At 36.5% G+C, this 22476-nt stretch overlaps 1 protein-coding gene across 4 annotated transcripts in view; it reads right to left on the bottom strand.

Moving 5' to 3' along the window:
* DPYD (dihydropyrimidine dehydrogenase) overlaps window positions 1–22476 on the bottom strand; it is a 679957-nt gene that overhangs the window by 136585 nt on the left and 520896 nt on the right. For 2 of the 4 annotated variants that reach the window (XM_087960624.1, XM_087960626.1), the window contains 3 exons: window positions 19129–19224; window positions 17542–17662; window positions 16261–16380 (listed from right to left, as the gene is read on the bottom strand). In XM_087960624.1, the coding sequence (XP_087816750.1) occupies window positions 16261–16380; window positions 17542–17662; window positions 19129–19224 (337 nt within the window). The remainder of the gene's footprint in view (window positions 1–16260; window positions 16381–17541; window positions 17663–19128; window positions 19225–22476) is intronic. The other 2 variants (XM_087960625.1, XM_087960623.1) reach the window with 1 other exon arrangement.

Below are 22476 nucleotides of genomic sequence, written 5' to 3'. Positions count from 1 at the left end.
AAATCATCTTCACACAGATAATAGTGTCTTGGGTCATATAACAGATCAAGGATTAACCTGGTGTGTATGGCAGAAAGTTGCCAGATAAATGACAGCATTATATGGGCTCATCTGCTGCCAGCTGGGAATTCGGTGCACCTACTAGCTGGACAAGTAAAATCAACATTTTCCTAGGTTGGGATCAACTCCTAAAAACTCCATGGACACATAATTGTAGTGTTTTTGGTAGTGTATTTCTCACACTGTTTCTTAGTGGAATCCCTGACTTAAGACTATTTTGAAAATGTCAAGGCATTTTTGGTCTTGAAATACTTTAATATTCTTGTTGCAACTGCCTTGAAAGGAGAAGCTCGGGATTTCACGACCTCTGCAAGTTTCACCCAGGCCGTTTAAAAAAAAGGAACATGAAGGAGATCATATCTTCCATTCATTTTATCATGTAGGGATGGGCAGTGGTGGGATTCTTAAGGTAGTTTGAGAAGTAGCACTCTTCTCATGGCCAGAATCCCTCTTGGTGAAGGTTAGGTAAACATAACTAACTCTACTTTAGAAGAGTTATGGAGTTAAGGAGGAGCACCATACTTTCTAGTTTAGAAGGTATGATTCTGCTCCTGCTGAACCTAGTTGAATTCCAGGCAGCTCTATGGAATATTTTCTTAAGCCTGGCCAGATATCCTACCAAAGACCTAAATAGTGATGTGGGATAACAAAGTTTTCCAGATGCTTGATAGGGTAGTTTTATGATGGGACCACTTATGATGGTTTCACTCTTTATTTTTCTGAGTGTGATCAGCATATAGTACTAAAAACAAACTTAGCTTAACCCTTTTAAGAATTATTCTGGGGAAGATAGTCCCACACAGTATCACTTAATTTCCCACTATGTTAAATATCTCTCTAAATATTATTGGGGAAAGATCATATATCGACCTTATATTAGCAGTGGAAAAGGTAATTTATAGTTTTGGATTTTGCTGTGGCTAGGCTGCTACTGGCAAGCAGTAGTTCTTCTGTTTTGCTACATGCTCAGGATTGGGTATCTCAAGAGACTTTTACACTTCTCTAAGTGGTAAAGGACCAGATGAGGGAATCACTCTGAAGCCATATAAAAGTAGGTGCTAATTCCAGAGTCTGAATTTCAGAGTTTGTGGATGGAGTTTCATTTTACATCAGGATCAAGCATGCAGCTTGGAAGTTGTTCTTGTTCTGACCAAGGCTTACTGAGACCGTAATTAAGCACACGCTTAAGTCCAAGCAACTCTCTTTTTATTTCAACGCTGGGAATTATGTTCATTCCCAGCCCATAATGAGCTCCAAACAGTCTCTCAATAAGCACCCACCTTTATCTCCTTTGAATTGCTGCCAACAACTAAAGTGTCGATTAACTGTAAAAAGCCAAATGAAGTACAAAGTCCACACAGAGTTTCAAGGTTTAATCGGAACAGAGCGAACAACATTGCTTCCTGCAAAGGTTCTTGTCTCTTTGCACTTCCTTTATATCATATGGGAGACGCAATCACCTCCAAGACTTATTCCCAAGCCGTCCCTTTTGTCTTAACTGCTTTTGCTTTCTGGAAGCTCTGTGCACACACGCACTGGGAACAAGGTCCCCACGTTCCTCTGCCCTCTTGCTGTGAGATTCTGGAGGAGCACATAACTCCCAGATGGCCCTGGCCCCATCTCTGTATCAGATACAGGACCATTGTCCAAGACCTCCCCAGACTCCCGGACTGGCCCATGTTCTTCCCCACTGTCTGATTCTGCTGCCGTCTCTGCAGGCTGCCGGCGGACCACAACAGTTCTGGACGCAGCAGTATTGGTACTGGATAGACACACGATATCAATAGCGTATGAACTGATACACTTAATGTTGGTTTATTCCATAGAACAGCCTTTGAGAAGAGCTTGAAAACTGCAAATGGGTCAAGATTTGGCAGAAAAGGTAGCAAATCTTTCAGCAGTTGCCAAATACTTCTTATGGAAATAACTGCACTAGACCTGCATTCGAAACTCAATTCAGTGTGTTTATTATGGTTTAGAAAACATGGTTTTAGCCCATATTACTTGAGGGATTGTATTCTTCCAGTGTCTGTCTTGCTCTCTTGGTTTTTCAATAGTGTCTTTTTTGGTAAGTATTCCAGGGATACGTTTAATTTCAGCTTCTAATTCTGCCTTTTCTGTGGTGGACCTAAATTATGGAAATAAGGCTGGCTCCCTCCTTGATCCAGTTTGAAGGTAGGCTTAAAATATTTCTTTTTATTCAGGTCATTTAAGGGTTTTTAAAAAATCATTTTAGCTGAGTTTTAATAATAATAAATAATTATTGCATATAAATGTGAGTTGCCAGGAATGGGAGTATGCAGCATATATTTTTTAAAAATAAAATAAAATATTGATAGACATACAAAAGCTTCAGAAAGAAGCTAGTTGTTCTTATGATGAAGCTAATATATTGCAGTGAACATAAGGCAGAATATCTTCTCAACTCAAGCTTCAGCAAGGAATTTACCAGTGGTATTAACCTCAGCTCTTCTGCTGCAAAATGATAGTTAAGACTATCAGCATACCTTACAAGAATATTGTAAAAAAAAAAAAAAAAGACAAACCCTGCAATTACTTGTGCTATGTATAAACATCAGAACTGCACCAATGAGTAAATCTTAGTAACACTTTTATGCAATGTCTCAAATCACCTTTTAATGCTCTTCATTATTAAAATGAAATCTTGATTTGGGGGGGGGGAGGGGTACCCCTACAGAAAAGGCTTCCTGAACAATGATAACAAAGAAAATAAATAATCAAATGACTGTTAACGCAGATGCCTGTATGTCGTCAAAGTCTGTCTAAATCACAGGAAAGAAAGAAATGTCTTTCTTTCCGTGGCGTGATTACAATACTTAGCCCTACACACGTTGTAAAAAAAATATTTAAGGACTTATTTTATTTTTAAAAAACCAAGAATGGAAGGATTGGATCTGCAAACCTTTGCCCTAGTTCTCATTCAGTCGATGAGCTGCAAGCTTCTATGAAAATAGCAGCTCAGTCCCCGATGAAAAATTATGCATCTCATAAACTGCTATTCTGCTGAAATGTCAAGCTATGGCAGGGCTGTACCTCAAACTCCACCACTTGGCATTTTCCTTCTGTCTGCTTTGTTGCCATGAAGCAAACATGAACAGTGAGGATTAGTGTAGGGCAGGTAACAGGCAAGCTCACTGTGAAAAATCTATTATTAAGGCTCTGGTCTCTTTCTGCTCAGACCAGTGCTGAGATGGGCGGGGGTGGAATGAGAAAAATGAGCCAGCAGGCAGGACTACCATGAGAGAATAAAGCAAATTCTTTGTAAGTCTGTGTACATAATGCATGTAAATGAGCCACTCTAATGAGTGAGCTCCACTTAAGAGAAATAATAGCCCCAAATTAAAATCATATCAGATTTGTGTTGCAGCCTTGCTCTCTGAGTAGGCTTTTTGTGGCCTTGCTCTGTAAAATAGGCTTTTCGCATGGTCTCTTCTATTCTCTCTGATTTTCTCTCCAGGTGCAATTTACCTCCTACTAAAATAAATTGTATGAGCCCCATTGATTTTAACAGAGCTGAATTGTACCCTCTGCTCTTACATGCATGCATATCACATACATTTCCTGTCTCACAATAGCTAAATTTCGATTCATGTCTAATGACTACAGCTGACATCACATAATCAATAAACAACTTGTGAGTTGGAAAATGTAAGCTCATTCTCCTCCTCCTCCTCCTTTCCTCCTTTCACTGCACCCCATGAAGTCCTCACCAAGTGATGTATCAGAGGATCAGAACAGATATGCCTTATCAAATCCATTCAATCAATTTCTGGGAAGTTGACATGTATGTTATCTATTAATAAAAACACTGTGAATGTGTGTGTGTGTGGGGGGGCTCTGTTTAGGTATACAATATCTATAGGGTGTTTGTGTGTGTGTGTGTGTGTGTGTGTAGTAAATCACTTTTATGGTAGATTTATCAAGATTTTCCTGGAGATAGTTTAAATATATGATTTGTAAAAGAATTCAAGCAAAATATGGTGTGTGTTTTTAAATGATTCATTTTCCATATGAAAACCATAACAGGGATATTTCAGCTGCAATATTTTATTTGAGATGATGGAAAAAACAATTGTGTTTTATATATCTTCTGTCACACCATTTAAACAGGGAAATTGCTACTGAATTAGACACTTAATTTCTTTTCCTTTCAGCTTTACTTTATTTACTTTATTTATTTACTTTTATTTATTTATTTATTTGCTTTATTATAAATAATTGCTTCTAAAACAAGACTACAAACTGGACAGAATTAAGTATTTTTTAAATTCTACTGATTCCAATGTAAGGAAATTAATTGAAATTAGTGATACTTAAACTTATTTAACTTGGACTGAATTATATCTCTTTTCACAGATACAAAGGGAAATGGATTGGAACTAGACGCATTTGGGAAAGTGTGGCTAATCCTATTCAGTTTCAGTCTTAATCTGCACGTCCACGGGGCCCTCTATATATCTAAAGCTCCGAGATACCGTGATACTAGTATTCCTAAAGGAAAGAATAGGAGAACTGGTTGAGGGAAAATATGGAAGCAAAGGCAAGAATATTCGCTAGTGTCCTTTGGTGTTATTCTGAATATACTGGGGGATTGAGTAAGTAGGTTAAGGCAGTGACAGGATCTCATGGATAGTATGACATCCCTTTTGTTATTTGTTCCATATGACTATGCAGTTTTGTTCTTTGTCTTTTTCTATAAAACTTTTTTGTTTTTTTGTTTTGTTTTGCTTAGTATATAATCACTAAGTTCCTGAATGATTTCTACAGATTCTCTATTCTTTATTCTCTATTCATATTTAAAGGATATAATTTCTTATTGAATATAATGAATGCTATTTCCCTCTACAATTTTATTTGCCTGTTGCCATCTGGTACATGACATATCTCAGTTGCCCCAAAGTAATAATTTGAACATTTTGATTTTATTTTTTTTTGGCTTATGAGCTTTGCCACTTGTCCTAAAAGGTTAGAATTGTTCCAATAATTAGTTTCCAGCTCACAAGAAGGAGTATCATACTGCTTGCTAGAAATTTCATCAACTTTTCCTCCAAATCTTTAGAAAGGGTAGAAACACAATAAAGGACTGAAGTTTCTATGGATTTTTAAGAAACTTAATTCATGAAAAACATCTAGTATGGTTAAAAAATGTATTGCACAGAGCTTAAAACAAAATCTTTCAGCTAATATGTTTTCTCCAATGCTAGAAAGCAGGACCCAGAAATAGGATCCACAAACATCTATTTAAATGGAATCAAATCATACTATTTGTGGAACATCTGTTTTAAATAAATTAAATTAGACTTTGTTTAGAGCATTTTAGAAGCTCCAGGTTGATCTTATAAACTTAATTCTCTGATCCATGCACACAATAGTCCAAATATTAAGTATGGAAACTACAGTCTTCTTTTCCCCATTAACTTAACCAATATTATCCCCAAGTAAGGACATTTAGACTATATTCCAATTCATGTTTATCTGAGAATAAATCTTACTTAATCCAATAAGCCAATTTTACAAGATTATAGTGTTAATCAGATGAGTTTGTCAAGTCACAATATTAGCCAATTTTTAATATACAATCTGAATTAAGAGGCCTAATATATCATACGGTAACTTATGATTTTTCAACTTGGGAAAGGAGAGTTGATTGAAATCTCAATTCAATCATTAAGTCCATTAAGTTTAGTCACTTCTTTTACCCAATCTTATTGATAAAGTTTGTGTAAAGACAAAATTGAAGTGGATTAATAAAATATGCAAGATATATATGGAATTAATTCTTATTTTAGGATTGGTTTTTCCTATTTGCAAATGTAAAATATTCCTCTTTGGTGAGGAATATATTTTGCCCAGAGCAATACAGCAGGCCTTCCTGGATTCATTCTAGTAACTAATACCAAACATGAGCTTTCACATGATAATTAGAACACCTTTAATAATCTTAGGCTAATATACCAGCTGCACTGCTAACCAGACAGGAGTGGGCTGTTGTTAGTTATATATTCTAAAATAAGCTGTGCTGTTATTCTGGTGACCCATATAATAATATTCAACTTCTTTCCTTATTGCTTTGCTTTACCTTTCTCTTTTTTTTTTTCTGTGAATGAGAATAATTGAGGTTAGAGAAAACAGAAGAAGAAACAATAGAAGAAAATTGGCTGGATTGGTGCAGTTGCTCAATCTGTCGCCTCTCCTTGCCCTTCAAGGAGAATGGTGAAATGGGTATAGAGTTGGCAGGAAACAATTGTCAGCAATATTCACTCTGCTTCCCCGGAATCCATCTTTTAACACTCACCTTACATTTGGATATTTATTTATAGACTTATGTCCATGTGTTCTTTAACCATTTACACTTTTTATAAATTAAAATAGCTTTCATCTAGAGAATTCCACTTACTGGGCATACTAACAAAATAATAAATAATCATCCTCACAATTGGATGTGGTGAATTCTGAGCATCTAGCATTGCTAACTGTTCAGGAACATGCAAAGCAAAACAAATAAGAAACATGTAACTCTTAACCAACTGAATTATTTTTTTAAAAAAATGTTGCTAAAGCCTAAGAATCAAATTGAAACCCTAAAACTTGATTTGAGTTTTCAAATGTGTTGTTGGAATCTTGGGCCAAAGTTGCTTGTTTATTTTTCCTGTTTATCTGTTCAGTTCTCAAGTTATTAAGCTCCCTCTTTGTCCTTGGCTCAGCAATCTTCAGAGACTATTGCTGTAGGTTTGACTTTTCAATTCAGCACTTGTGCCAAACCATAGGTAGCAGAAATCATAATATGCAGTTCATTTGGAACCACAACTTTCAATTCTGTTTCTTTGGTTATTAGTAAGCCATGATTTGTCACTGCAGGTATTATTCCAAACCACCATTACTAATCATAATTTCATATGTTATACAAATAGAATACAAAACATACCATGAAGGATAAATCGAAACCCCAATGTTATTTTATGACTGTACAGAAAAAGATTTCCTTCTAGAAAATTCCAGAAAGGAAATTTTATGTATTTGTTTGTGTATGCAAACATTCAACTTTAACCTTTTTTTCCTGTCAGAAACTAACACTTGTGGCATCAAGGGAATGTACTTTGAGTGTTTGATTATTTTTAAACTCTGAGGTTAAAAGTGCCTTTTGACATTTTAAAAAGTGCTACTGAAGATGAGGGATAGGCTCCGATAAATAAAGCTGTTAAAATGTGGGGTTTCTGATCTGGTTGGTCACAAAACAGTCAGAAGACCACCAAGAAGCACTTTTAACTTTTTCTTCCCTAAAATATGTGTTCCACATCAGACCTGTAATAACTGTAGAGGAAATAACTTATGTACAAATTAATGACTTAATGTGATCCATTTTCATCTCCATTGAAAAAGGCCCATGTTCTATTGTTATTTGGAAGGAATGGCAAATATGTAACAGAAGTTGGATTATGAAAAGGCTTCTTTGAACTATGAGTCAGGAAGTTCTTGGCTGAAGTTCCAACGGTGTGAATGTGTTTCAGCTATAAAGCCACTTAGCAACAACTTCAGTGGCAAGATTTGGTTGCTAAGTTTTCAGTCAGTAGTAATGCCTTACAGTGTTATGCTGACTTAAGCTGCAGTGCAATGGTGGGATTCAAATTTTTTTACTACTGGTTCTGTGGGCGTGGCTTGGTGGGTGTGGTGTGGCTTGGTGGGCGTGGCAGGGGAAGGATACTGTAAAATCCCCATTCCCTCCCCACTACTGGGAGAAGGTTACTGCAAAATCCCATTCCCTCCCCACTCCACTAACCTGCTTTCCAGCTCTGTTTTCCTGTGCAAGGCAACAAAAGAAGACCCAGCCGATCAGCAGCAACTCGGGAGGCAGAGAATAGATGGGGGTGGGGCCAGTCAGAGGTGGTATTTGCTGGTTCTCTGGACTACTCAAAATTTCCGCTATCGGTTCTCCAGAACTGGTCAGAACCTGCTGAATACCACCTCTGCTGCAGTGCCACTGAAAGGATTATAGACAAAATGTGTACAGATAGCAAAGGCTGGAAAACTGGGGAAATATATTTTGAACTAGATAAGACAAAACAGTAAAATGTTCCACCAGAATATTCCGAGTTGGCTATTTCCTACCAAGACAAAACTCAAAATATTTTCTATAGTTTTTACAGAATGAAACTGTAAACAGTTCAAGTAGTACAAATACTTTGCTTGCTTATTTTTCTCTCTGGCCTGTGTAGAATTTCTTAGAAACAGCTGAAAAGATTAATATGCAATGGATGCAAAGCTTTAGCCAGAGCAAGCCTTTTTTTGTAGCCTGTTTAACAGGCACAGTTTTCTGCAGGAAAGAACAACATATTTGCTGGATTGATGTGATTATTTCTACTAGGAGCAGCTGAAAAAAAAAATGTCCTTAAGCTAGTGCATGAATAACAGCACTAACAACAGTAAAAACAATGTTCTATATTAACACTACTGCATTTGCTAGGCAGCAGTGTTCAACAAATCAACAAAAAACATCATCACTTTAGCATACACCCTAGAAGCTCAGCCTCACAAAACACAGGTTCATACCCACAGTGCATACTGCCCACACACTCAATTTCCACAAACACAGCTTTTCCATTTATATTTTACAACCCTGGTAACTTCAACAACATTACCAACACCTGCAGAAAGCACACAGTGTGTTTATAAATGCATACCTTTTCATTTGGTAGAGGGCAGGCAACAGAACAGCAGATAGACAACTTTAAAAAAACAACAACAACCCAGTGATCATCTTTTCAACAAACCACACTGAATCTTTTCTGGATGAAGATGTAGCAGCATCTTCTCTAACCTGGTGAGTTAGGAATAGTGTCTATCATCAACATTTATTCTATACATGTATTTAGATAGTAGTTGCTTTCTATGAAGCTTTCCTCTGCAATAGATTATTTAGTCACACCATACCCAGTAGGAAAAGAGTTAGAAGTAGTTGCTCTAACTGTAATAGTGAGGTTTCACACTTTTGTTTTTTTAAAAAAAATAATAATAGATAAATAACTAAATCACAGCTTTCAAAGCAATGCATCAATTGCAGTAGCCAGAACAGCTGGAATGTTTAAAATAATGCTCCTGAGAAATAGGAAAAAACTTGTGTGTTTTGTCTCAAGTTCGGAATAAAAATGAGTGTTTTGTTTCAAGACTGGGTGTTTTGTTTCAAGACTGGAACATTTTGTACAATTCCTCTGGAAAACATTACACAAATGCTTAAATATTTTTATGACTACTCATGAGAACAAAGCAGTTCCTCTGAAATTAAGTGATGCAAGTAAGGAGTATGATTAACCTTTAAAATATGACTGTTCCTTAGTTAACTGTATCATAAATTTCCCCAAAGAGTGAAAAATATAAATCCTTGATTAATAGGCTATTACAAACCAAAGCAGATATTAATTCAAGACATGCTTTTAAGATATCAGGCAACCAAAATAGTTGAAAAACAGGCCCACTAGTTGTGGAAAGAGTGGCTAGAGATTAATGAATCCTGACACACTAGCTAGTAAAGCTTTGCTAAGGTGAGATGAGTTCTTACTTAATGGTTTATGTTTTTTCAGTATTCTTATAGAAGAGGGTATAGATGCCATGGAAGGTTTCGAACATAATTTTCATGTTTCATGTCATGTGTCACACTTTCAGACATTAATGGGTCTTTGGAAAAGTTGATTTAAAGTATGATTTCTGTATTAGTTTTACACGTCTTCTCAACTAAAGACAACTGCCTTTTATTTTTATTATGTAGAAGTAATATAGTCTCCAAACTCTGTGACTGATTTTTCCCAAGGTAAAAGGATTGGTCTTCCTCCCCCCACCCACAGCCAGCCACCCCCGTCCCCAGTAAGCAGACAATGTGATTTTAATATCTTACATTAATTTTATTGATTATTGGGTTTTTTTCATTGTGTTTTTATGGATGTAAACCACCCAGTCTCTTGGGAAGAGGTGGTACATAAACCATTTTAATAACTAAAAACCCAAATGAATTAAAAATGACTGTTAATTTTAACTACAGAAGAGTTTAACCAACCAAACAAACAAACAAAAATACCTTTCCAGAAGTTACTATCAATTTGAAAGAAGTGGAAAAAAGAAAAGAAATTTCAAATCTCCAGGTCTTACATTAGCAACTTAGATGTCAAAATTCAAAATATCACTATGTATATGTGTGTCCACTCCGGATCAATGGACTTTTAAAATAATCTTTCATTAATTATTTTCCAAATAGGCAATACAGTCTCTATACGTGGGCACCCATGCATGTGAATGGAAATATTCAGACAACTTTTTCAGTTTTGCTCATGAAGATTACATGAAGGAGGCGTCCTGTTCATACTTGATAGAACAGCAAACAAAGTGACATCACAGAATAAGTGAAGTACAAGTTGCTGATGCAAAATTAAAATGAAGTTCTGTTTAGTTTGGACAATGTTTAAATATCATGGACAACTTGCCCAGACTAAATAGCTCTTAGCTCTGACAGAGCTTGAAATATAAATCATTTGGGTAAACAATGTAAGCTACCCTATCTATGCTTCCAAAAGGAAGAAAGTTCTCAGGAACAAGGGTTTAGCTGGTACTGATCCATGGTTTACATATTGTTATGCAAATTTTCTGTATCACCTGAAATGGAAGAATAAAGTTGCTAGAATGGGGTTCCTACAGATCAGTTTATTTATTTGATCTATACTCTTACTCAGGCAAATATTTAAAGAGGTAAACAAACTGGAAAAGAAAAAAAACCCAAAAGAGGCAATATTTACAATAGAGCCCATGCTAAGCATTAATTATCAATTAAAACTGTGGCAGAAGAGATGCATTTTTACAGAGTTGAAAGTGCTAAATCAATGAGGGAACTCTAGATGGATTGCATTTTCCAGAATGAGTGTTATCCAACATACTGAAACATATATCCTTTGATGTTTGATAGATCTTGCTCTCAATATACAGTACCAACATGGAGAATTCATATTGTCCGTGTTTCATATAATGAATTAAAAATAAACTTTATGTTAAATAATATGAATAAAGCTCTGATTTCTACCAAAAAGAAATAAAATAATAATCCTATCATGTATGCTCTGAGGAATGAGATCTATGATCCTATTATAAAATATGACTTTAAATCATAATATAGGATGAATAAACCAGAATAATATTTTAATTATTTAATGATATTACTTAACTGTCATTTGATTCTGGAATACAGGTTTTTCTATTAACCCCCTCCCCTGTAATGCACACTATATTACTTTTACAAATCTATAATTTAGAACTAATCCTATTAGAATAATTTATTTCAGTAATACAAAAAATAGCATAGCAGAATGCAAACAGCAGGCTCCCCAACTATAGAACAATTTGTAGTTACAATTGCATAACATAGAAAGAAATGCAGTGAGACAGTTTGAGCTATAAATCCTTCTAAATGGAAATCTTTAAAAAACGTGGTTATCTTTGGTATTCTTTGGAAAAAAGCAGGGGGCAAATTTAATTGCTGCTTATTTTAAAATCCACTCACATATACAACCAAATATGATGAAATATGTGCAGTTCTGAAATGTTTTTGGTGACGGAATAATATTGAAGGAAGGGCACATGTGTACATGGCACATCTGCCCTGTTAAAGTATTTATTCTGAACTCATGAGCTTTTGCCATGTTTTGAAAGTCATGTTGCAATACTTTAGTGCTCTATTAATCAGAAATAACTGGACAGGTAACTTATGCCAGCTTTTTCAGAAAACTGATCTATCGATCCTGTAACATTGACACCGAGGAGTCATTAGAAACACTAAGAACCAGTTTGGTGCAATCGTTAAGGCTTCAGGCTAGAAATCAGGAGACTGAGTTCTACTCCTGCCTTAGGAAAAAAAAAGCCAGCTGGGGCACCTTGGGCCAGTCAATCTCTCTCAGCCCTGGGAAGCAGGCAATGGCAAAACACTTCTGAAATCTTGCCAAGAGAATTGCTGGGACTAGTCCAGGCAATGCCTTGAAGGCAACAAAGAGTGTTGTATGCTTTATAGCTATGTGGTGGTGAGTAGGCCATATTCTGAATAGCTGCTGATTTCAATTGTCTGTTTTAAGAGCTCCCAGTTCCCATTGTGGGGATTTGGATACTGCAATCTATTGAAGAAGCAGTGACTATTGAATAGATTGTATGGGGAATATAAAGCAGCAGTTTTTACAAAATTAGCAAAGTGGGTGAACTAATAAAAATAGGTAGAATTGTTCAGGGAGAAATCCTTAACATTTTTTTTCCTATGAATGTGAACAATAGGAATTCAGGTAACCTGAGAGTCTGAAAAATGGATTATTTCTGTTGGTAATAGCTTAAGAAAGAGATGGTGAAAATGAATAGACAGGATTTGTAAAAATGGATTTTACTGCTTGTGATATATTTGGGTTCCTGCCATGCATCTGAAGCAAGTTCAAGCTTGTAGTAGTCCTTAACAAAAAAGTCAAAACACAGAAGTAGGAAGTAGCCATATTGCAGCTGAATGAATATACCTTCCCAAAATCAAATGAAGGACAGGAATTGAAAGAGGCAAAAAAAAAATATCTATATATGAACATAGTACAATAAAACAAAGGAGTAAGTCCACTAGGCAAAGGAAATAACCAGATGAAAGAGTTCTGAAATATAATCTGTATCTTTGGAACTAAAATTCAAATCCCAAACTTCTGCAGAAGAAACAGGTTTTGAAGAGATAGGTTGATTGTGCTCTGCAAGAAGACTACGAGAAGAATCCTTTTATCATGAGACACTGCCCCAACAATCTGATAGAACTGATCTGGCTCATGAATTATATGTCTTTTGAAAGGAGGAAAGATGTGGCTGAATAACATCTGCATTTACTGACCATGATCATTTCATGCTAACTACTCTTGAGAAGAAACGCTATTGCAAATAACAACTAAGAACACCACTACATGTTCTAAAGATTAAGGAAGAAAAGTTCAGGATCTTGAGGATATAGGTGATCTCATCCGTACTTTCCAATAGAAAAGAAAGTAGGACTGCGAATAAACGATTGCCTAAGTAAACAGGGTCAGCGGGAGACACTGAACAGGCCAAAATTCTACCAAACTATTTATGTGTGGGTCTAACCATTATAGAGTAAAGTGAAACAGTTAACATGATTTAGAAACTGTATTTCTATAGTTGCAGCCTAATATTGCACTGGCAGTCACCCATTGTCCAGAATTTTGCATTATAATGTTTGAACAATAGGCCAGACTACAGGTGTCAAACTCAGATTGTGATGTATTGCGATGTTTTTTGCTTTTGTGGAGCCAGGATGGGCATGGACTGCACGTGATGTATGACAGGCCTGGGCCAGACCATCAGCATGTGTTTTAACATCCTTTACCAACCTCTGCTCAATTTGAGTTTCAGCTTTCCTGGTGTTTCTTTTCTTTTTCTTTTTTTTTAATTTAGAAATTGGCAGCATTGTGGATGGCCCATTCAAATCTTGGAGAGATCATGTTAGTAGTATTGCCAGTCCCTGCAGGAAAAATGAAAATTCCCAAAGAAGTTCGATTTTTTTTGGGTGGCCCTTCTAAGTGGGTGGCTGGAAAGCTGGCAGCCCAGGTTTGAGAGCCGAGTGTCAGTGATGGGGTGAGCTCCTGACCTTGCCTCAGCTCCTGCCAACCTAAACGTTCAAAAGCGTGCACATGCAAGTAGATAAATAGGTACCACTACGGTGGGAAGGTAACAGCACTCTGTGACATCATGCTTGCCACATGATCGCGAAAATGCATTTGGACAGTGCTAGCTCAGTGGCCTTGAAACGGAGATGAGCGTTGTCCCCAATTGTGAAATAAAACTCCTTTACACCTTTTTTTTTTAACCTTCTAGGTTTTGGTCTCTATGTGTAAGCAGAGAGAAAGGACTGAAGTTCCCTTAAACCACTCAATTATATTTATGTAACATGAGTGACAGGTTTATCCCAAACAGCCAGGAGGTTGACAGTACCTTTGGAAACCCTTGGGATTTTCACATCCCTGACATCCCAGCACACTTTTTACAAAGTGAATAGAGCAACAACATATGCTTTTCTTATTGAAATTGTTTTACCACTATACTAACTGTGCATGCTTTTGAAATATTAGGAATTTTATTCATTCATTTATCCCAAAGGTGCTTTTTCAAGAGGCAACTGGCTTTTCTGTCTTTTCTTTGAAGACGTTTCATTTCTCATCTAAGAAGCTTCTTCAGCTTTGACTGGATGGTGGGGAATGGAAGGATTTAAATCCAGTCAGAGCTGAAGAAGCTTCTTGGATGAGAAGCAAAATGTCTTCAAAGAAAAACCAGAAAGGCCAGTTGCCTCTTGAAAAAGCACCTTTGGGACAACCATGACCCGGATGACTGAGAATCTCCATAGATATTCATTCATTTAGTTTCCTAAATCCACCAATTTTTAGAGCGGAATTGAGACTTATTTATTAGGTGAGCTATCTCTCACTTAAATCAATGATGCTTTATAGTGATTTGGCTAGTACTAGCTTTGTTAATTTTATCCTGCCAACCACACATCATTTGTTAATAGTGTGAATGTTAAAATCTTAAAACTACAGTGCAAAAATGCCATTATTCTGAATTTTGGAGGAGAAATTTCCCTGACTTCTCACAGACTGGGACTTTTCAAATGGCAAGCATATATATCTCCCCTGTAAATACTGTAAATGAATTGAATTTTCAACCATGAAAATAGAGTTTTACTATGGAAATAGGGATAGGCATGGAAAAGGGTAAAGGGTTCAGGTGCCACTATAATCGGCACTATAAACATGCTTTAAATTTGTGGCACAGAGGACATGCTTTTCATAATACAGCAATTTTATAGTTTTATTGGATGGCCAAGCGATAAAGGAATATTCAGAAATGGCAGTTTGAAATGAATGAAAGTGGGGGGTGGGGGGAACCACACAGCACTAAATCACGTTACTTCTATAAAATACTACTGCAATAGTTCTTTTATTAATTTTTAATGCTCAGCACCCTTGGTGACCTCTTTTATTCTTTTGCTGTCAACATGGCAGCCTAGAAAAAAAATTGAAATGGGATAATAAAACGCAAGAGGTACTTAAACCCCCAGAGTATGCAAGTGCATTCTCTCTGCCTTCCCTGTCAGTCTTTCTGCTTCTCTGCCAGCCTCCCCACCATACCTAACATCCCACAGCGTGGGAGAGGAACTGGTTTGAGTAACCCAACGTCTGCCTTTATGTACTTTAAGTGTTTATTTTAAATGCTCCTTTTAAAATGGAAAATGTTTATCTGAATAATAGAATTGCTTGAAAGAAGGATGTTTTCTTTTGTCTGTCTGGTTTCCACTATGTATATTTGGCCTGATTCAGCTGCATTTTGCTCAAACAGCAGGATACCATTATGCTATGAATATTTACCACTGTTTATATCTCCAAGGAGACTAATCTCCATACCACTACAGTCCAGAAGCTCCGGGCATTGTCTCTGCAGGCCCAGGTTCATGGTGTCACAGCAGCTGAGGCCATGGGGTCAAACAGATTAATCCATCAGTGAAAATAAAGCTCTGCGTTTATTGTCTACCAACTCCACCCCCACCTCCCCCACCATAGGACGTAAAATAACATTCTATGCTGGAATCCACTCTATGGATCAGTTTGGTATATGTATCACAAAGGGAGAAAAATGGGGGAAAATCAGATCAGTGAAGTTTGGGGGATGTAGCCGAGGAAATGTGTTTATGAAAATGTGTTAAGAAGGCAGATTACAGTAGGGACTGCACCCTGTTAAAAATCCCACCAAACTACCCATTTGGGAATGTTTGTTTGTCTTCTCCCAGTGCCCTTTGATTAGCCCCTGTCTAACATGCACCCTGACAACTATAACAGAATGAAAAATCCCAGGAAAAATGCAGGTCGGGTCGTAAGAAAAAAGCGACTTCCTCTATTACTCAGGGTTGACCCTATCAGTAAAATTGGGTTGCAGGGTTTCACCATTCAGGAAAGGGCAGCCCATAAGCGCTCACAGTCAATCTGTTCCATCTGTCATGATTATTAGCAAACACTGACCAGCAACAAAACTAAAAATACAACAGGCACAATAATGCAGTCATATTAACGGTATCACTTGCTAGATTCCCAGGCCTCAAAGAAGGGACTTTTAATCAGAAAGACCTACCTGATACTCCGCCATAGGTGGTCTTTTTGCTGTGTCCCACAGCAGGCCAAGGCATGCCATTTGCCTTTAGTTCCATCAACCCTGACACAGTATTGGTGGCGGTAACACCATCTGCATGACCTACAACAAATTTAGTGATAGTTTTAACAAGCATGTGAACACAGCAAGTTACAGAAATTGTTACATGGTAGTACTAATTAGGTGATGAAGCTTTCTAGCTATTAAAAAAAAGCATCTTCTTCTTCATCATCATCATGTTAATATGATTTTCATCATTCACAGGGAATTCGAAACCTTCAATGTAAATCCTGATGTACATTTTTCACAGGGCCAGGATTAGCTGTAATAATCACATGTTCTTATATGTAATGAACGAAACTGCCTGGAGAATTTTTACAGTTGACAAGGTGAAGACAGACAGATGCAACACTTCTTTCCCCCTACAAATGACCCTAATGATTAAGCAAATAAATGTATCTCCAGCTTCTAAGAAAGATCACAGGCAAAATGTTATTGTTGGCTGTTAAAATCAGTAATTTAGATTAATGGTTGTTAATTTTTAAAACCACTAAAGGTGTCATCTCTATTTTCAATCAACTCACTATAGATTCTCTTCTCTACAGATGTGTGAATACCAGGCCCTAATTGGGACAGTGAAGAGCTGGCAAATTTTCTCCAATGTTTTCTTGGAGCCCAAGCATTTTTTAATCCCTTGCAAGCAGTTAGGTCTAATAGTATTGATGTAATGTATAGTATAAATTAAACCAACAAACAGTGCGAGGAGGTCCTATTCTTATTCACTCTACCCTTATGTTGTAGACCCTATTTCTCCTAACTAACCTTGCTTCATTCATGCTCCCATTTTTCTTTCTTGTCAGTCTACAGAGAACTGGATCTTTTAGCCTTTACTTTGTTTTCCTTCTGTTCCTCTTTTCTCCTCCTTCTTATCAACTCCATTGTCAACTTTTCCTCCTCCCAACTAAATGTAATGGCATCTGGTTTCAAGTCATCCCCCTTCTCGCTGTGTCTTTGCTATGCCCTATGTTCAGTTTTGTATTAATATCTCCCACTTAAGCCTTTATGTTGTTTCCTCTCTAATCAAGGTCACCCATGTTTTCCACATTAATTTTTATGCTCAGGAAATATGGGAAAAATATGGGAAAAAAAGAAATAGTAAGTTTACTTATGTTCTCTACTTCTAAATATAGCATTTTACTTTTTTACCTATCAAGTTGCAAATTTTAAGAAAGAGTGAAATGCGGATATGTCTGAATTTGTTACCTTCTTGGGCAGCCCTCGCAATGTTCACAATGTCTGTGACATTTGGTGTCAGCTTGGCAAAGAAAGGAATCTGAACAGCTTGTCTCACCCAACGACAGATGTTGCGCACTAGTTCTGGATCCTGTTCAAATAGGTCAGATCAATACAGTGCATAATTAAAAGTAATGTGATCAAAACTTTCCAACAATCTGCTTTCCTGTAGTTTTCAATACGTAATTATATTTCAATACTCTGCTTTGCCTCATTAATTTAAGCTATGTCAACATTTTAAGTAGTATGGAAAAAAACACTATACTGGTATATATTAGATATGTGAAGCATAATAAAACTGTAAAATATGTGTGTGTGTGTGTTTTGTGGAATTAAACAGTCTCCAGTTTGGAATTTTAAAACAATGCGAATCAGCAGAAGAAAGCCATTGTAAAAGACTTGACTTTTCTTAGAGAAAGATATTTAAGATATTGCTAATCCCTCCCTTTACCCAATGGAAGAACAGTTGACCATGTATGCTTTGAAATTGAAATGGATTGCCATTTACAAATACATACATCATATGTCAGTCTCTCTTTATCCTATTTTCTAAGCATGGGGGAAGGGAGGAAGAAGGGAGCAGAAATGAAATATTCATCACCTAAAAGAGATAAAGAATGTGGAGAGAAGAATCTGTTCTCACCAGTAGCCATTTCTACAATCTAAAATAACTATGCTGAACACATTTGGATCAACTCCAATGCCATGATCTGTTGAAAATTGCCAAAATTCAGTAGACACAGTTCAATAGATAGCATGCTAATCACGCCTGCACTGAAACACTTGGCACTTGGATCTGATCTTGGAAATAGATTTTATTTTGTCAAAATGCTGTAATAAAAACTTGATTAACATAACTGCATTCAATTGTTTTTATTTAAGCTTTTGCTGATTTACATAAAGGATTACAATGAATTACATATATATTTTCTGAAGGTGGTAGAAGATGGCTTTGTTTGTTTGGAATGCTGAGTAGTTTGGACTTGATTAATATTTGGCTAACTCTAGGACATAACTAGGGTTGTAGGCTAATTTTGAGTAATATTAAATTAAATTAAATTATTTTCTTCCGTGCGTTTTTTTCATTACATGTACCTTTATAAATTAAACCAATTGGGGAATGCTAATGTATACTTTAATGCAGATTTTTTTTTTTGTAGCAGAATACTTTGTTATTGGCTTGGCATCAGTACCTTGATCTCTGATCTCTGCTAGGGCCTTCACATCAATTGTGATTAACTATCAATTGCCATTTTAAATTTCCCTGAGTGCCATAATTTGTGAAATTAAGCTCAGAACGATGGGGATTCCCCCAAAATAAACTCTTACTTGAGATCCCCTCAGTCCTTTAGCTAGCTTTATGTATTATAGGCCTGTCCAGTGTAAGAGTGTCAATTGTGTGATTAAAAAAAATACCGAAAAATTGATTCATGAGTCATTTTATGTAAGATTTAAAAAAAACTCCTGCCCTAATATAAATCGGAAGTTCGCAGATATATACATTAACCTTTCCCTAAATTAGCTGGCAGGGTGATATTTAACTACTCTTCCACCCACCTGTCCACAAAATAACCTCCCAGCAATTATTTTGACAGGGTCAAAGCTTTTCTGAATACTCATCTCCTTGGATGAAAAGTTCAGGATGACAAAAAGCTAAATGGGAAAAAAAGAGATCAACTTATACTCTTTAAAGACAGAAATAGAAATCTTGAAGCCCTACCTTTCTGGGACAGCCTTCAGAGGATAATCAGCTGTCTTTCAGTTGATAATGGTTCTGGAGTAGTAATGCTCTTTAATAACATAAATTTTATTTTATTTTATAATTTGGTAATGAGGCTGTCAAGTTATCTGACAACCACTAATAAACTATATTAAAATTTTAAATATCTATTTTATTATTAGATATTTACATGTAAAAAAAAAGTTCTCAGAAACCCCAAAATAAAATAGAAATGTATTCTAACCAAACTAAACTATAAAGCAAAGGTAGGAAAACAACAGGAAATATAGACAAGGGATTGGTAGATTTAACCTACTTGGGGAAAGTTTACAGAATCCTTGCTGTTCTCTGAGCTTAGAGAACTCCACAGTTGAATCAATCCTGAGCTATTTATTTTCTCTTCTACAGGGTGGCTTATATTACGATGTCCAAACTCCATGAAACACCAAACAATGTTAATAAATTGCAACCGAGTACAAGCTAAACTTTAATTCTCCAGAACATAGGTTCTAGGCCTGAGACTGGGCCACTAGTCAACAAACATACTAGCATAATTCTGAGACAAAACTATCTTTTCTAGGTGTCCTGTTGATTCCTACAAGTGCAAAATTATTTTGCCAACAATATAGTAAAATAAATTCTCTTTTTTCAGTGAGTTAAGCGCTGCCTTATTTTTTTCTTTCTCACAAATGCATGGACTAATATGAAAAGGAAAAATTTATAGAAGAAGAAGGCAATTGTCCAGTTCCCCATCCTCTGACAATTCTCTTTTTAGAAATTAAACACTGTCACAAATTCCTTTTCAGTTTTACTACTAAATCAAAAACCGTGCTAGAGATTTTGGTTTCTAGAGGAGGACAAAGTTTAAAAAGTATAAAAAGTGCATTTGCACTAGTAAAAATGTCTATGTGTTCCAATGTTTCTAATATTGTTGTGGAAATACTGTGGACTGGATCAGATTGTCCAGTCTGAATGGTTGAGTGGAATGAATTTACTACATAAATTCAAATCATAAAATTGAAGCAGATTATTTTCCAATTTATATTAGGGTGTTTGGAGTTGTTGTTTTTTTTGCCTTATTTACATAGACAGTTTGACACATTTACATATATTTGGTGTTAATGTCTACAGTTTCAGAAAGTTTCTACTATCATAGATACATGAAACAAAATTATAAATTATAGAATTATGTATAATAACTGATATTATATATGTATTAGACAACTTGATGGAAAAATTAAAATATATACATACATACACAGACACATATATATACATAGTGTGTGTGTGTGTATTGAATTTTTGAGAATATTAGGATCGAAAGCAGCCAATCAGCAGTGAGCTTTGGTTGACCAATCAAAATGCACAGAGGCTAAATCTATGAGCCAATCAATGTTGTCATACTCTCTGTCTATAAATAGGCATGAAAAGCATCGACAAATTTAATTTAGCTCTGGCTGCGGGCAAGGATGAAGGCCTTTGCTTTCACCAGTACTGAGCAGCGGCATCGCATCACTGTGCTTCATGAAGAGGGTTACTCCTGTACAGAAATAGCCAAGAGAGTGAAATGCCATGGCACCACAGTGAGCAGAGTGGTTGAAAAATATCAAATAACTGGTTCAGTTGATGACAAGCTCAGCTCTGGAAGACCAAGAAAGTCGACAAAACGGCAAGATCGGGCTCTGCAACGCATTTCGATGGCTGATAGGAAGCTCACCTCACCTCAATTACAAGAATTTGGGGTAAAACATGTTATGTAAAGGTGTGCACAAGCACAGTGTGTCGCAGACTGCTTGCCAGAGGGCTCAAAGGCTGCAGGGCTCGAAGCAAACCTTTGTTCACAGATGCTCACTGCTCTCGTCAATGTGCGTGGGCCAAGAAGTATGCCAAGTGGACCAACGAACAGTGGGCCAAGGTTATCTTCAGTGACGAGAGCAATTTCTACTTGACTGGGAATCAGTGCAATAAGTATGTCAGAAGATTTTCAGCTGAAGAATTTAGGCCGCACTGCCTGAATCTATCTGTGAAGCATCCATTGCACGTGATGATCTGGGGCTGTATCACTACTTCTGGTATTGGTCAGATGCAAATCATGCAGGGAATCATGAATTTCAAGCAGTATGTTGAAGTCCTAGAAAAGACCATGCTTCAGGCTCAGCAACTTGTAGGGAAGGACTTTTACTTCCATCAAGCCAAGTCCGTCCAGCGGTGAATGAAGAAGCAGGGTGTTCGATTCATGAACTGGCCAGCTCAGAGCCTGGATTTGAACCCAGTTGAGAACTTGTGGGCCAAGATTGCTTACAAAATAAGCAAGAAGCATCCGAAAACCAAGCAGGAGCTGATTGAATCCATTATTGCAGCCTGGAACCACATTGTCACCAAAGATCACATGCAAAGGCTTATACAGTCTATGCCGAAGCGATACCGCCTGGTGATAAGCAATAAGAGCTGGTCAATTTCATATTAGTAACCATGTTTGGTTACCTAAACAGTCCTATTCAGGGCCACAAACAATAAAAATGTTAACAAAACACTAGCATTGGCCTTAGTAATTGCAACACATATGCCATTGGGTATGCATCAGTTAATCTGTTTTCATAGACATTGTAAGCATGCATTGTAAGCATGCAAGAAAATTCACAATCCCTATCCAAACAGCACCAAATTGCAAAAAGCGTATGCTTTTCACTTAAAAACCACCAGTATTTATTTAAATAGAACAATATTTGCATTGCAGATAGCATAAAATATCATAAAATCTATGGCCTATCCAAAAAAATGTCATAAACCGTAAACTGTAAACTGTAAGGGGTGCAGGACTTTTTCACACAGCTACACAGAAATATATGTATATATATTTCTATATTTCCACAGAAAATTCAAATGAAATCAATGCTGCTTGTCCTCTTTTCATGGTAGCTGAAAAGGAGAAAAATAATTCCAAACAAAGAATAAAAGAGAGAAAACAGCAGCAGCTTAGATGACCTGAAACACATTATAGCAATTGCCAGCTCATTAGTAAATGGGTGTTTTAAGTTCCTGATTGGTGGATCAATTCCATAAGCACTCGTTGCCCTGTTAGATTTTTCCTTTCTTTCTCCAGTTGTGCAAGTAGGGGTCATTTATTTTCATGAAAAATCTCCTCTACTTTTAAGGGGAGGGTGACAGGTCCTGTGATTCTTCAT

The sequence above is a fragment of the Notechis scutatus genome, chromosome 3, assembly GCF_049901735.1.
Source record: "Notechis scutatus isolate UNSWTSFEM ecotype Mainland chromosome 3, rNotScu1.2, whole genome shotgun sequence".
Classification (NCBI taxonomy): domain Eukaryota; kingdom Metazoa; phylum Chordata; class Lepidosauria; order Squamata; family Elapidae; genus Notechis; species Notechis scutatus.
This window is presented reverse-complemented; position numbering and strand designations above follow the sequence as displayed.